Source organism: Drosophila nasuta, chromosome 2L (genome assembly GCF_023558535.2).
Source record: "Drosophila nasuta strain 15112-1781.00 chromosome 2L, ASM2355853v1, whole genome shotgun sequence".
NCBI classification, from domain to species: Eukaryota; Metazoa; Arthropoda; class Insecta; order Diptera; family Drosophilidae; genus Drosophila; species Drosophila nasuta.
The window spans coordinates 15,091,677-15,106,358 of NC_083455.1; the positions used below are offsets into that span (position 1 = coordinate 15,091,677).

Consider the following 14,682-nt stretch of genomic DNA (forward strand, 5'->3'; position numbering starts at 1 on the left):
GGAACAAATTTTTATTTCATTTAAAAGCCGTCCTTTACTTAATAATTACATACAATTAAAATATTATCTTTCCAAAATACCAATGTTTGTCATAAGAAAACGATGGTTAATAACGATTTCAAGAAACATCGATACATCGTTGGTGCCATCGACGTTTGTCCATCTCTACGGCACAGCAAGTTAGTGAAATCCAATTTAAAAAAAAAATTGCACTGAATTCGTACGTTTTTTGTTGCTGCAAAGGTTGTAAATAGTTATTGCGTGCAAATAATATGTTAATGTGCAACTAAAGAAATAGCAATAATACGAAAAGAAAATCGAACTTCATAAGCAATACGATTGCTGTCTGTAAACAAAGTACGTGCAAAGCAGGAAAATCGAACAACTTTCTTTTTCCATAGTGTGTGTGATTGCGCGTGTGTGTATCGCTGACATGCAAATGCGAAAAAGCGCAGCGTAAAATAAAAAAGCAAAAGTGCGCAACACAAAAACGAAATTAAACTCGAAATTTCGGGTTTCAATTGTGAGGCAAGATTAGCACGCCTACCATTTGCAAAAAATAGAAAAAACGCCTACGCAACGCGGTCGCAATTAAGCAAAAGACACTCACTCAGCTGCCGACGTCGCTGTCGACGCCGCAGTCGCTGCTGTCGCTGGTGGTTGCAGTAAACAACAGTAATAAAAAATGAAGAAAATCCTGTCGAAATTCGACAGAAATGAGAAATTGGATAATTCGCACAACAGCTCCTCGTCCAAGGAGACGAACAGTTTCGTTGGCAAGGTTTTCACAGTTGGACGCGTCACGGTCACCGTTGAGGATGTTTTGGCCGAAGGTAAGCCAAGGGGGAAGTGCTTATCATAGTGTATGTATGTGTGAGGGGGAGTATGCGTATGCATGCGTGTGTGTTTGGTATTTCGCTTATCGCGTTGCCACCTGATTTAAAGTTTGTCAATGCGCCTGCAGATAAGATAAAATTATGGGGGGATTTGGGGGAACATAAACAGCTGCATGTTGGCGCCACTTGTCGCATGCCACAACGTAGCAAGAACAAGTGCTACACAAAGAATAACCTTAGCTTTTCTACTCCACAAATCAATTGAAATTGAATCAATTATGCATGTTAATTAAAGCCAATAAAGCAATAGTTTTTCTATTCGCCCCACGCGCGTGCTCTTTCTTTCACCTTCTCTTTCTCTCTTTCACTTTGCACAAATGCCAGAGTTCAGCATTGACATAAAAGTCCAAGGCAAGGGAAAGCAAGGAAGGATGGCGCAAATATATATTGCAGCCGTTGTCCTTGAATTGAAGTGGATAATATCCTGCAACGACAGCAGAGTGCTTGGCAAATACATTTCACATCAGCTGCCAGACTATTTGATTTGCATTTATTACGTGGAGTCTTCTCTTTCACCTTTTACTTGGCTACTTTTATTGATATATTTCAGCTTTTTGGCTATTTTTGCAAACTTGGCAGGCAATAGTGTATGTTGTTATTGCTGCTATTTCACTGTCTATGCTCAGCTGTCTTTATTGTTCAATTTATTTGCCAGAGTTGCCAATTCGTTCGTGCAAAACAGCAACAATTGAAACAGCACACTTCACTGCCGTATGACTCAAGTGTTGGAGCGAGAGACAATACATAAGGAGTTCGCCGCACTTGAATACACTCCCGTTAATCCCCTCTCGCCACCTACTGCTCACTCAGCTGCTTAGCTTAACTTGGGCACCTGTCGCTGTCTCCGTCACCCTTGCTATAGCTGCTATTGCTGTTTGCGGTTGTTGCTATCTTAGTCAGTTGCGTCTCGTTTTACGTTTGAAATTTACTTTTCTCAGCGAGTGTCTCTCCCTGCGTTACAATTGCGATTACAATTTAAGTGTGTGTGCATTGTTATTGCTGTTGTGTTGGCTCTGCTGCTGCGCTGCTGCAACCTTCAGCATTCATTAACATTTGACGTTATAATTTCACAAACGCCAACTAAAAAGTCGAATGGATATCGAGCACTGCTACAGTTACACTCACACAAACACACACACATTCAGATCTTCGTTGTTGTTGTTGTTATTGCTATTTCACTTGGTTCTGCCCCTAAATGATTTGTATTATTATTCTTGTTGTCATCGTTGTTGTTGTTGTTGCTGCTCTACGTGACCTTCAATAGTAGTGTGTACAATCAAACACACATGTGTTGTGTATGCCTATTATGTTCATTTGTATGTTTATTACGTCGCTTTTTATCGTTCATTGGAGTGGCTAAAGCAGCGAGACAGCAATAGCGTGAGGTAGTGATAGAGGGGGTGTAGGGTATAGAATACAAGGGGTGTGTGTGTTCTGTTGTGCTTGGCAACTTTTATTATTGAATCACGAAATAAACATATATCATTCCCATTGATAAGATCAGCTTTGTTGACGGGCGTTTAAATTGAAAAATGTTAAAAAACAGTAAAAGTTTATTTTATGTTATTTCCAATCCTTTGAAGTGAAATCCACTACCCTAATATATGCTAACTTAAAGTACTGTTAATAACATATAATGTAAGTTGCAGTTTACATGTTATTTGCAAACTACCTGACAAGCAATTTAAATGTTAATTGCTCTACAAAATGTTATTAAAATGTTATGTAATTTACAGTTTATATAATTGATATTTGCAACATCCTTAAAAGGTATTGCAAATGCTAAATTGTTTTACCCAGTTTTGAAAACCTGATAATTCAGTTATCATACTCATTAGACATGCAGCCATAAATGCGAAGGTGTAATTGCTGCTTGCTGGCCTCCGGTTGGATTGTTGCTACAGCTGTCAGCTGTCTAGAGTCTATAGAGAGTCTAGACTTTTATACATATTTACATTTACAATATACCCACAATATTGACTAATTTGTGTATTGTGTGTTTGTATTGCAGGCGGCTTTGCCATGGTCTTTCTGGCGCGTGGCAACGGCGGAGGCAGTGCATCATCAACAAAGTACGCACTGAAACGCATGTACGTGAACAATGAGCATGACTTGAATGTGGCCAAGCGTGAAATACAAATTGCGGTAAGCAAAGCATGTGCAATTTAATGAAATTCCATTCCACTATGCTCAATCACTTTATCATTTATGCCTTTTGCAGAGCAATTTGAGCGGTCACAAGAACATTATTGGCTATGTGGACTCCAGCATAACGCCCACCGGGAACGGAGTATGCGAAGTGCTGCTGCTGATGCCATATTGCAAGCATCACATGCTGGCCATGATGAATGCTAGGTAAATGGAATTAAATTATGCATTACTTGGTCTGTTTTTTTTAATTCAATTATGTTCGCCATGCAGATTACACGTTGGTTTTACCGAACCGGAAGTGCTAACCATTTTCTGTGATATTGCCGAGGCGGTGTCGCGTTTGCATTACTGCCAAACGCCCATCATTCATCGCGATCTAAAGGTCGAGAACATTCTGCAAACGGACGGCGGCAACTTTGTGCTCTGTGACTTTGGCTCGGCCACTGCCAAAACGCTGAATCCCCAACAACACGGCGTCACTGTGGTCGAGGAGGAGATACAAAAGTATACGACACTCTCGTATCGTGCACCCGAAATGATTGATTTGTACAGTGGCAAAAGCATTACAACCAAAGCCGATATCTGGGCGCTGGGCTGCATGCTCTACAAGCTGTGTTTCTTTGCGCTGCCCTTTGGCGAGAGCACGCTGGCCATACAGAATGGTCAGTTTGCCATACCGGATAGCTCGAAGTATTCGCGTGGCATGCATCAGCTGATCAAGTATATGCTGGACACGGACATGGAGCATCGTCCCAACATTTGGCAGGTGTGCGAGGTGGCATTCCGGCTGGCGGGCAAAGATAATCCCGTACAGAATCTGCACGTGAGTTAAAGGTGAAAAATTTCCAAATGAAAACGTTCATTAAGTTTTCTATGCTTTACAGAAAACACCTTTGCCGAACTTTGAGCAACTGCTGGTGCCGCCATTCGAGTCGGAAGTGAAGCGCATCAATGCCGCCGCCAAGGCAGCCAAGACGCAGCAGAACGTCTCGTTGGTGGAGGCGGGCACCAGTGTGGCGCCACGTTCGCGTCCCAAGGGTTCCACATCGGTGCATGGCCAGAAGGCGTTGGGTCTGGGCTTACCGCCAAGTCCGTTGCCGCGTCAGAATATTACATCGCCACAGCCGCAACCGCAGCCAGTTGTGGAGCAATTTCAAGCCAACTTTCCGGCCATGCCTGAAGCAACAGCCGCTGTGCCAGCGGCAGCAACAACAGCAGTGGCTGCCGTTGCCGTTGCGACTGCAACAACTGCCTCAAGCACTGAGGTTAACAGTTTGTTCGAGTCGAGCGGTTATCCGGATCCGTTCAACGAGCCAGCCAACAGCACAACAAAAACAACAACAGCAGCAGTGAGCACAACAGCAGCTGCTTCTGGCAACGTAGATGCCACAGTTGGTGGCACCGAGCCAGCGGAGTCAACGGCCAATGAGTTGATTGTCTCGGGCGGCGGCGGCGGCACGCCCACCAAGCACATGTTGACGCCGCCAAAGCCAAGCGCCGCTGGCGGCGGTCATCGACGCAATGTTAGCGACACTTCGGCGTTTAACAAGTGAGTGAGAGAGTAGCTAATGTAGAGTATTTGCATTCTGTATCTTTGTATTTGTATCTGTATCTGTATCTATGTGTCTGCTTTTTCTCTTGCTTTCACTTTCCTGCCTTTGCCTGCCACTTTCTCTCTCTCTCTCTCTGTGTGTTTCCTTTTGACACTCACTTACCATTCATTAAGAGCTAGCAGCATTGACGACGGCGCTCAATAAGCATCAGTAGTTAAAATGAATGAATTAAATACGCACAACATCATTTCCATCATTTTCCAACTCTCATGTTGCATTTATGTATATTTTGTTGCGCCGCCACAGAACCTTTGCCAATGAGACCAGCCAGTTCCTTGCGCCCTACAACAACAACATTGCCATGTCCGGCGATGGACCACAGAACGTGACGTTGGCCACTGCCGCCTCCAATCCGGGCATTTATGCCAGCAGCGCCGCATCGGCAGCCACTTCGTTGTCCAGCAATGAGTTGGCACGCCAGACGATGGACAAACGTGTGGAGGCGTGGAATCCATTTGAGGAGGAGCAACCGTTTAGTCAAATGACCGAAGATCACATATTCGAGGCCGAGTTCGATAAGATACGTCAACGTGGCAGCCAAGGCAGTGAGTAATCAAATTTAGTACACACTTAATCCAAGTGCAAACTTATCTTAATACTGTAAATCTTTCAGGCATTACGGCCAAATCAGCGTCGACCACGTCGACATTGACGCCAACGGAGCAGAATGCTGTGGCAAATGTTGTGGCAACTGGCGGAGGAACAGCACAATTGACAGCTGCCGCTGCTGCTGGTGCTGCTGTGGTGCCAGCATCTTCTGTGTCGCCACATCCGCAAGCGGCGGCACTCTCAGAGGATCCATTTGGATCGGCGCCATTCAGTTTGCCACCGGGTCTACGCGAGAAGGCGAGCTCACTGCGCAAAACTGGAGGTAAAGCATGAAATTTGTAAAATTGTTAATGTTGCCAAGCCAGAAATACGTTTAGCTTCTCGATTGTTTGCTTTTGTTGCTCTCAATACTCTCGATCTAGAAAGTGAAAATGAGTTGAACGTAGACGTAGTCTAAAATACCCCACCCACAAGTAGAGTGTAACAGACAACAACAAGCAACATGCAACATGCAACAGCAGCAACAAGAAGAACAACAGCCAACAACAACAGCAGCAACAGCATCGACAACTGCAACAGCGACAGAAATAACAGAGATATATTGAAGAAAGTCGAAAGAGAGACGACGGAACAGATGCTTCAACCTTAATGCTTCTAACGTAGTTTAAATCCGCAATCCCGTAGCTGTTGTGACAGAGATTAAAACAAGCTGAGACGCAGAAACAGAGAGCAAAATGTGGGGCGATAGAGAGAGAGAGAGAGAGAGAGAGTGGGAGTGAGAGTGTGAGAGAGAGTGTACAAAGCTTAAGCTTAAGAGTGTTTTCTCCTTTCCCCTTTGTAAATATCTTAATTGCACTTAATACTAACCACGACAACTATTTGTAATTGTATAATGATTAACCCTAAACTCAAAAATTGAATTACTTGACTTTAATTCGATATATCTAATCTTCAACTCCAATCTAAGCGCTTCTAACAAACAAAACAATTCTGGTGCTGGTCTAAAATGCTAGATAAACAATTAGTAAACTTTAATGTAAAACGTAATTAGTGGTTGTGGTTGAGTGTAAAACCAAAACCAAAAAAGCAAAAAACAAATGATAATACCTACCCATAAAATTAACTTTCAAGTTCTTTTTCAATTGTTGTGTATTTCTTAATTTCGAAAATGCTTGTATATGTCAATAGATTCTTTCTTCTTCGACATATGCATTCATAAATTATTTTTTGTCTAATTATTGTATATTTTCACGTGTGTTTCTGTAATTTACGATAAGCTAAAAACAACTTTATATATAAATCAAAATATATCACATATGTTGTATGTGCGCAATTAGCAATTATCTAGTGCATCAACTATTTTTTTGAGCAATAATTTGCCGCATATCAAAAATATATTACGATTAATTCATTAACTTAATTTTAATATTCGAAACGTGCAATTCTAAAGAGATTTATGCTAAACGACTAAAGATAATTAATTCATTAGAGATTACTGCTACTGCTCAATAACAATTTGATTGATAGAACAAAATTAGCGATTACAATTTAATCAATTTTCTTTTAATTTTTAAATATTCTTTACATTTTTAATAATTCTGCATTACTAAATTCGAGAAGTTCGCGTCAAACTGCGTTCGCTGCGGATGTGGCAGCAATTAAACAAATGAACTAAAAATCACAAATGTTGTTAACAAATGAAATTAAAAAACAAACAAAAGAATAATGTCCAATCATTGCCAGACAATATACAAATACGAGTAAAGAAATTAAACAAATTAATGAAATGCGAATTAGTAAAGTTGCCAAACCGAAAGAGAGAAAAACTTGTTCGGTTTGGCGTCAGTTCCTTAACAAAGACCACAGCAACAATTAAAAATGTTCAACTAGCTATTAAAACTAAAAAGAAAACCTGTTAATAACTGTACATAAAATGATCAAATTATGAACAATTTCAAGTATTATTCCAAAGAGCAAAATTCTAGTTTTAGTCAAAACGAAAACAAAAACGAAAAGAGAAAGCGCAAGAAAAGCAAACATAAAAAATAAGTCAGGTAAAACACACATTATGAGCTACAGCAAAATGCAACAGATGACAGTTAATATATATAATAAATATATAGAATATATATATCGTATATTTTTATGAACAAAAGAGTTAAACAAACAAAAAATGAGCCACCAATGCGAAGCGTTTTATTTTAAGTTAAATCAATGCAAACTTATTGTATGATAGTTAAGGCAGAGCAGCGTTTAAAACTGAAAACTGAATTCAAATTGCAATAAAAACCAATCACAAGCAAATTGTAAACTATAAATTTAATTAACTAACGTAACTAAAAAAAAAAACCGTACACAAATCAAAATGGGAAAACAACAAATTCATTTTAACTAACACCAGAGGCTATGCACAGATGTAATTATGTTTTAAATTAGAAATTTTTCATTTGTCATATTAGATAATAGATATTTTGATTAATTTTAAATTCTAAACTTTTTGTTAAAGCATAAATTTCTTTGTTTTTCGATCTGTGCATAGCCTAACTTTATAAATGTGTCCACAACTCATCGATCACAGGAAGTCGGGAAGCTGTTTCAGTCTCAATCGAAGTTCGTCGAATCGTCGCCTCAAAATGTTACACTCACCACACACACACACACAGACACACGCTCACACACTCTTAGTTACACTCACAAACACTCACACAAAATTATCTTAATATATCTTCTTGAACACCTTATATCATGAAACCCTCTAATCTTGAACTCTTGTCAGCTTCTTCTGCTAACCTCCACCAAAAAAAAAAAAGAAAAGAAATTCACCTATTCCGCCCCTCTGACAACGCCCCGCCCCGCCCGTAATAATTCGTAATCTCATTACCTTACTGCATAAAAGTACTTGATTCTCATCCACAGCCAAATTCATGGTCAGCTGCTCCTCGGGCGGCGTCTCCACGACGTCCGGCGCCCAATGCCAAGGCGCCAACAATCACAGCAATGCCGTCTCATCCAGCTCATCCAAGTGGCTGCTGTCGCCCACCCTGGAGGAGGACAAAACCTCGCTCATTGGCAAAGCACTGAGAACGGACTCAGATGGTGTCGTTGGATTGCCGCTGGATGTGACTGCCTCTAGTTATGTTAAACTGCCGCTCGATGATCGCAATAAGTATGAGAAATTGCGTAGCAATGATCAGCCCACGTCCGATGACTCGGACTCGGAGTTCTTTCAGCAGGACAGTGACGATGGCGGCGCTGGGGTTGGTGGCAAGAAGGCGGCCATCTTCAAGCAGATTGTGACGAACAACATACCAGAGACCATACACAAAATCCAGCAGGTTGCCTACCACAAAGTGGACAAGACAACGCATCTGCCGATCGTGAAGAAGTTGCGTCAAACGGCGACCACCAAGCGACCCTCGTCATCTGCCCAGCAGGCGGCACAACAACTCAATATGATGGCAGCTGCGGTGGCCGCACAAGCTGCCCAAGCAGCTCAGGTGGCAGCAGCAGCGGCCGAATCGGACGACGATGCGGATTCGATTGGTTCGGCGAGCGATTTGCGGGCCGAAGACGATGATCTGTTCGATGAGAATCCACGTGCCACGCACGCCTCGAAGCTACGTCGCCCCTTGGGTCATGGCATGGACATGGATGGCATCAGCGAGAGTGTGAAGACCTGCAGCAGCTCGGCGTATCATGCGGAGTGCGAGAGCGTGACCACACACGAGGATGATGTGCGCAGTCGTGTTGTTGTCAAGGTGCGCATGCGTAAAAAGGATCGTGCTGCGGCGGCGGCTGCAGCAGCAGCAGCAGCGGCTGTTTCCAGCGGTGGCGTGGAAAGCTGTTCGGCTGGCAATGAGGAGTTGAGTCCCACGTCCAGCGATCTGTTGCACAAATTCGGTGATCGACCGCTGCTGCTCGATGATGAGCTCGACTATGGCTCGGCGGAGAGCAAGAGCAGCACTGAATCACAGCAGCAACAGGAACAGCAAGATCACCAGCAGCCGCAGGATTTGATTAGAGAGTCAGATCAGGAGCTCGATGTGTTTGCCATGGCGCCGTTTAAGCTGCCCGTGGCCAAGGCCATCAAGCGTACAGCGAAGCCTAAGCCGAAGCCGCCGCCGCCGTCACAGCCGCCAGAAATGTGGACATCGACGCCGGTGAAAGGGGCGCCGGTGACGCCCGTAAGCCAGGCGGCCAATTTTGCCACATTTCCTGCGCAATTGGATGAGTTCAATGAGCCCATTTTCAATCCGTTTATCGAGACGAGAGAAGTGGAGCCACCAAGAGCGGAGCATCAGCAGCAGCAGCAGGAGGAGGAGGCCAGCGATCAGCGGGATCTCTTTGGCTCGGAGCCATTTCCACAGGTAATTCGCAAATGTGTTGTCGTAACGCCCGATCAGAACCAGGTCCAGGTCCAGGTCCAGCCCCCGACCCAGCTGCAGCTCCACTATCCCAGCCACAACAGCAGCAGCAGTAACAACATAATTGTTAATAACAATAATAACATTAAGAGTAGCAGCAATAATAACAATAATAATAACCATGTGATCAAAGTGAATGCGGCGCCAGTGGTGACGATAAATCACTCGATTATCATCAATAAGACGCCCGAACCGCTGCAGCACAATCCCACGAATAGCAGTCGCGGATGCGGCAGCAGCAGTGTCTATGTGAATGTGCCCACTGTTCCAGCACCACCATCACCCGCACCTCCACCAATTGCTGCCACTGCAACAGCCACACCAACACCTCTAGCCATGCCCCAGGCAGTTGCCCCCATGTTGCCGATAGCCGATAATGGTTTTGTGCAAATCTCCCAAGATCGCTGCTCCGACTTTACGCCCGACGACGAGGAGGAGCCCGTGGTGTTGCGTGGTGCCTCCGATCTGGTTGCAGATGACAACAGCAGCGCCGCCGCCGTCGTCAAACCGAAGAAGGAAAAGTCCCATCTGGCTGTGAGAGCGTTGCCCGCCAAGCTCACCCAAAAGGTCAAGGGACATGCGTATAAAAAGGTCAGCGCCGGCGCCTTGGGCTCGACATCATCGCTCAGCTCGGGCAGCAAGCAGAAGCATCAGCGTCTGCAGTATCAATCGCATGACGATGATGATGACGATGATGCTGTTGTGGTTGCAGCTGCTGTGCAGGATGAGAATCGAAGCAGCGGCAGCAGCAGTCGCAACTTTCAATCCAACACCATACAGAACTCGGCGAAGACGGGCTTCAGCAATATGAGCTTTGAGGACTTTCCGTCGGATCAGGAAATCGATCGCATGTCCAAGACAATGATTCCCTTTGAGGTGGTGCGCAAGGAGAAGATGTTGCTCGAGGCGGAGAAGAAATTCGGTTCGCTCAAGCGACGCAACAATCTCTTCTCGTAAACAAACACACACAACGTGGCGACGGGGATGGGGGAAAATCGTGGCAATTTTCTCTCAGTGTAATCTGATTTGATTTCCACTTTTGTGTTTTTTGTATTTGATCATTGCATTTTGCCCTCATTGCAGTTAGCCGCCGCCACAGATACAAACACAAACGCAAACGCAAAGATAAAGATAACGTTAAAGACACAACACTCACAACAACAACAAAAACAACAACACACAACATCATCAACAACATCAACAACACACACACAGATACAGACACAATGAACTTCCATGCACGTAAGCAGATAAACTTAGAGCTAAGTAAATAGTAGATGATCCATAAACACACATACATACATATATTCTATCTATATATACTACATATTATATACACTAACACACATAGCCAATATCTATAATAATATGAATATGATATAATGTATTTTTTGAGCCAAGTATTTCTCTGCACATCTTTTTGATGACAGAGCCTCGAAAAATTGCGAGTTGAGATAAAGAAAACAGAAAAAAAAAACAAAACTGCAGCTGATCTGAGAACACGTTGATGAAAAGATGAATGAAATGATTATTATTAGAAGCAACAACTAATTGATATCTACAAAAATAAATATATTATATATTATTACTGTTATTTAGTGCAAGCACTTGCGAAAAAAAAGAAATGGATTTAGAATTTATACAATGCTTAAGTTGACCAAAGTTTGAATTATCGTTTATGGCATTTTTCCATTCTACAAAATGCATATTTATTTATATACCTACACTTCCTATATTAATTAATATATATTTAAATGTAAATGTGATTATAATCCTTTAACACACACTCACACACACATACACACATATGTATACACAAATGATCAATTAAACCCGAAAGAAAAAAGGAATAGCAAAACTATTATGTACTAACAAACAAATGGCTATTAAATATTAGCCAACAATTATTTAAATAAAATTCGTACTCAATTTGTTTATGAATATGTATTATTATCGAGAGTATATAAATTATCAATATGTAATATGCATATAATTATTATATTTTATTCTCAGCGAATAAACTTGTTTCCCCCCCAAATACAAACCTGTCTGCCAATTATTTCGGCAGCCACTGTAGTTGCTGTGCTGTTTGCTACCTAAACCAATAGGTAAACACAAATCAGCTGTGCGTGCTAGTATGAATATTTCGACAGCGACTGTTGACATCGTTTATCGTTGCCTGTAACAGCTGTAAACACAAGTCAGCTGTTGGTGAATGGCAAGTATTTAAGTGCAAACGAGTGTGTGCGAGTGCGAAAGTGAATGCAGAGAGAAAAAGCAAGATAAGCACAATACATGTATGTACGTATTTATGTGCACATATTTATATTTATATGCGATGTGCGCTGGTGTGTGTGAAATTGCCAGCAACGAATGATAAAATGAAAACTGAAAAAAAGCTGGCGTCGAACAAAACAACAAAAGAAAAGCAGCGACAGTTCGTAAATAGTACAGTGTACTCGCATTCGCATTCTTGATTGTGCTTGTCTGGATTTCAAAGTATTCGCCTCGCTCAGACGCGATTAGCAACACTCACTATTTAAATTGTGATCAACATTTTACACGGTGGTGCTTGACATTGTCACGTAGTCTTCTCGCCCAAGAAGATGTTTAACGGTAACTGGAATCAGTCGCGAGAGCGACGGCGTGTCTTGGTCAAATGCGGTGGCTTCTCAAGTCAATTGGCACGCAATGTCACCGAAAAGGTCGACGGAGATCCATTGTGGGGCTCGCGTTTCGATGACAGCCATCCAACGGCTGTGATCCAAACGCATTTGGATTTCCTTCGCCAAGGTGCCGACATCATTCTCAGCAATACTTATCAATCGAGTGTCGAGGGTTTCATGCGCCATCTGGGGAAGACGCGAGAGGAGAGCATCGAGCTGATTGAGAGAAGCGTTCGCCTGGCGCGACAAGCGAAATCTCTGTACCTGGAGGAAGTGGCTGCAGCGAATGGCAACATTGGCGCCAGCATGCCTTGGGTTCTGGCCTCGATTGGACCGTATGGAGCGCATCTGCACGATGGCTCCGAGTACACGGGCAGCTATGCGAGCCGAGTGAGCACCAAAGAGCTGCAGGATTGGCACACGACGCGCATCGCGACTTGTCTGCAGGCGGGCGTCGATGGTCTGGCCGTGGAGACGCTGCCTTGCCAGCTGGAGGCTTTGGCGGTCACTGAATTGATACTTGAGAGATTCCCAACTGCGCGCTTCTGGGTGTCCTTTCAATGCAAGGTGAGTTGTCAAGTTAAATTAAACTAGAATTCCCTATTGATCGTTCTCCTTCGCTTGGCAGGATGAATCTAGTCTGGCGCATGGGGAATCTTTTGCTGACGCAGCTTTGGCTGTGTGGGATCTGATTGTTTTGCACAATGCGCAGTCACGTCTGCTGGGCATCGGCGTCAACTGTGTGAATCCCAGCCATGTGACGCCTCTGCTCAAATCTCTGCTGGCCATCAAACCAAAGGAGGACAGTATTCCGCTTGTGGTCTACAGCAATCGGGGCGAAGTCTACGACAGCGAGCGAGGCGAGTGGACTGGAAATGGTGTCAATGTTGTGTCCTTTGTGCCCGAGTGGATTGACCTGGGCGTCTGCATCATTGGCGGCTGCTGTCGCGTCTATCCCGATGATGTGCTTGAGATACGCAAATGCGTCGATGGCATCGCCAAAGAGCCACAGTCGTGCATCAAAACATCAATAGAGTGAAGGATAGACAGTTGATTGATTCGATATTGTGTCATTGTGATGATTCTCAGACCCCAAAAATCCTTAGGCTAATCTTGTACACGATCATATCTTTTGCTGGTATTTGTTGCTATAGTTTATATATAACATAATAAATGTGCTTAGGGGTAAAAATAGTTTTACTAAATTGGGTAAAATTCGCTTGCTGCCAAAAGAACGCAGTGTGACACGTGTTTTACCTATCTACGAAATATATTCGCATAAATCACATGCTTCTAGTGAAATTATTTTTAGATTCACAAATTCCAAATGCTGGCCAAGAGCTAAGTTCTGGAAAGTGATTCATTTTATTCTCGGCTAAGCTCTGGAAAGTGATTCATTTTATTCGTGATTTGTAGCACTATGCAAAATAAATAACGCAACGCATTGCAATAAAAAATATTGTGGCCATAGCGTGCATTAAGATTTGTGATGTCAATAAATTTGATTTCGTCATAACCGTTGACAATCCTTTGAATGTGAGAGCTTGACATGATATGCAATACAGCTTAGAAGAATTGCACACCTATTTTTTTTATTACATAAAAATATGTTGTAAAATATGCGATACATATGAATATATGTATGTAGTATGTGTATACGTTTCCTGGGCAATAGTTTCACTGCTTGCAGACTTAAAATGGTAATATAAATGAGTAGCTTATACTTTTTCAATGTTTTTCAAAAACTTCAAATTTGTAAACTATATTAATATTAATTAAATAATATTGTTATAATAACAAGTACTTTTTATTAATATATTATGAAATGTGTATCTTACCAATTTGGCAAATCAAAACTTTTATAAGAAAAATGTTCAACAAATTAAAATATTTCAATTATATTCTTATAAATTATATAATATTGTTATAGTAACATATGAAACATGCTTATATTGCCACATTTTTTATATGTTACTTGGGAAATATTTTCACTTTTACTTAATACTCCTCCAAAGAGCACAATTATGATATGATATATTTCTTTATTGAGCGAAAAATTTAAATTTTAAATTAATCTTAATAAAAAATTAAAAAAAAAGTTATTTCCATAACTCACAAGATTGCATAGCAGAGCAAGGTTTCGATCCTCGGACCTCTGGGTTATGGGCCCAGCACGCTTCCACTGCGCCACTCTGCTGCTTGTTTTCATCCCTGTCAAAAGCAACCCTATTTTTTTATATCATGCTATCTCTTTCCTCAGCAAAACTAAAACTAGTTGCGTAGATTTGCAATGTTATCGAAAATAGCATAACTAGAATATTTTTATGACGATTACTTAATTGAACTAAATCAACTGCTATTATATTTTTATTTAATCAGTTTC

At 42.2% G+C, this 14,682-nt stretch overlaps 2 protein-coding genes and 1 non-coding gene across 5 annotated transcripts; 2 read left to right on the forward strand and 1 right to left on the reverse strand.

The window, feature by feature from the left end:
• The first annotated feature begins 159 nt into the window (after positions 1 to 159).
• LOC132783734 (AP2-associated protein kinase 1) lies at positions 160 to 11,570 on the forward strand. 3 transcript variants are annotated; one of them, XM_060789083.1, is made up of 9 exons: positions 161 to 833; positions 2,908 to 3,041; positions 3,118 to 3,251; positions 3,318 to 3,870; positions 3,932 to 4,596; positions 4,907 to 5,205; positions 5,274 to 5,531; positions 8,126 to 9,576; positions 10,717 to 11,570. In XM_060789083.1, exons 1-9 carry the CDS (start codon positions 686 to 688, stop codon positions 10,861 to 10,863), a joined length of 3,789 nt encoding a protein of 1,262 aa, XP_060645066.1. In that variant the 5' UTR covers positions 161 to 685; the 3' UTR covers positions 10,864 to 11,570. The 3 variants fall into 3 exon arrangements, with proteins under 3 accessions (XP_060645065.1, XP_060645066.1, XP_060645067.1); XM_060789082.1 differs by having other exon boundaries at positions 160 to 833; positions 8,126 to 10,860; XM_060789084.1 differs by lacking the exons at positions 8,126 to 9,576; positions 10,717 to 11,570 and adding an exon at positions 5,632 to 8,028 and having other exon boundaries at positions 162 to 833.
• A 482-nt stretch (positions 11,571 to 12,052) lies between these two features.
• Positions 12,053 to 13,493, forward strand: LOC132783735 (uncharacterized). Its single transcript, XM_060789086.1, has 2 exons — positions 12,053 to 12,866; positions 12,928 to 13,493. The coding sequence occupies exons 1-2, from the start codon at positions 12,240 to 12,242 to the stop codon at positions 13,336 to 13,338; spliced, it is 1,038 nt and encodes a 345-aa protein (XP_060645069.1). The 5' UTR covers positions 12,053 to 12,239; the 3' UTR covers positions 13,339 to 13,493.
• A 931-nt stretch (positions 13,494 to 14,424) lies between these two features.
• Positions 14,425 to 14,496, reverse strand: Trnam-cau (transfer RNA methionine (anticodon CAU)). Its single transcript has one exon. It is a non-coding gene; the product is annotated as a tRNA-Met (tRNA).
• Between the last annotated feature and the right edge of the window lie 186 nt (positions 14,497 to 14,682).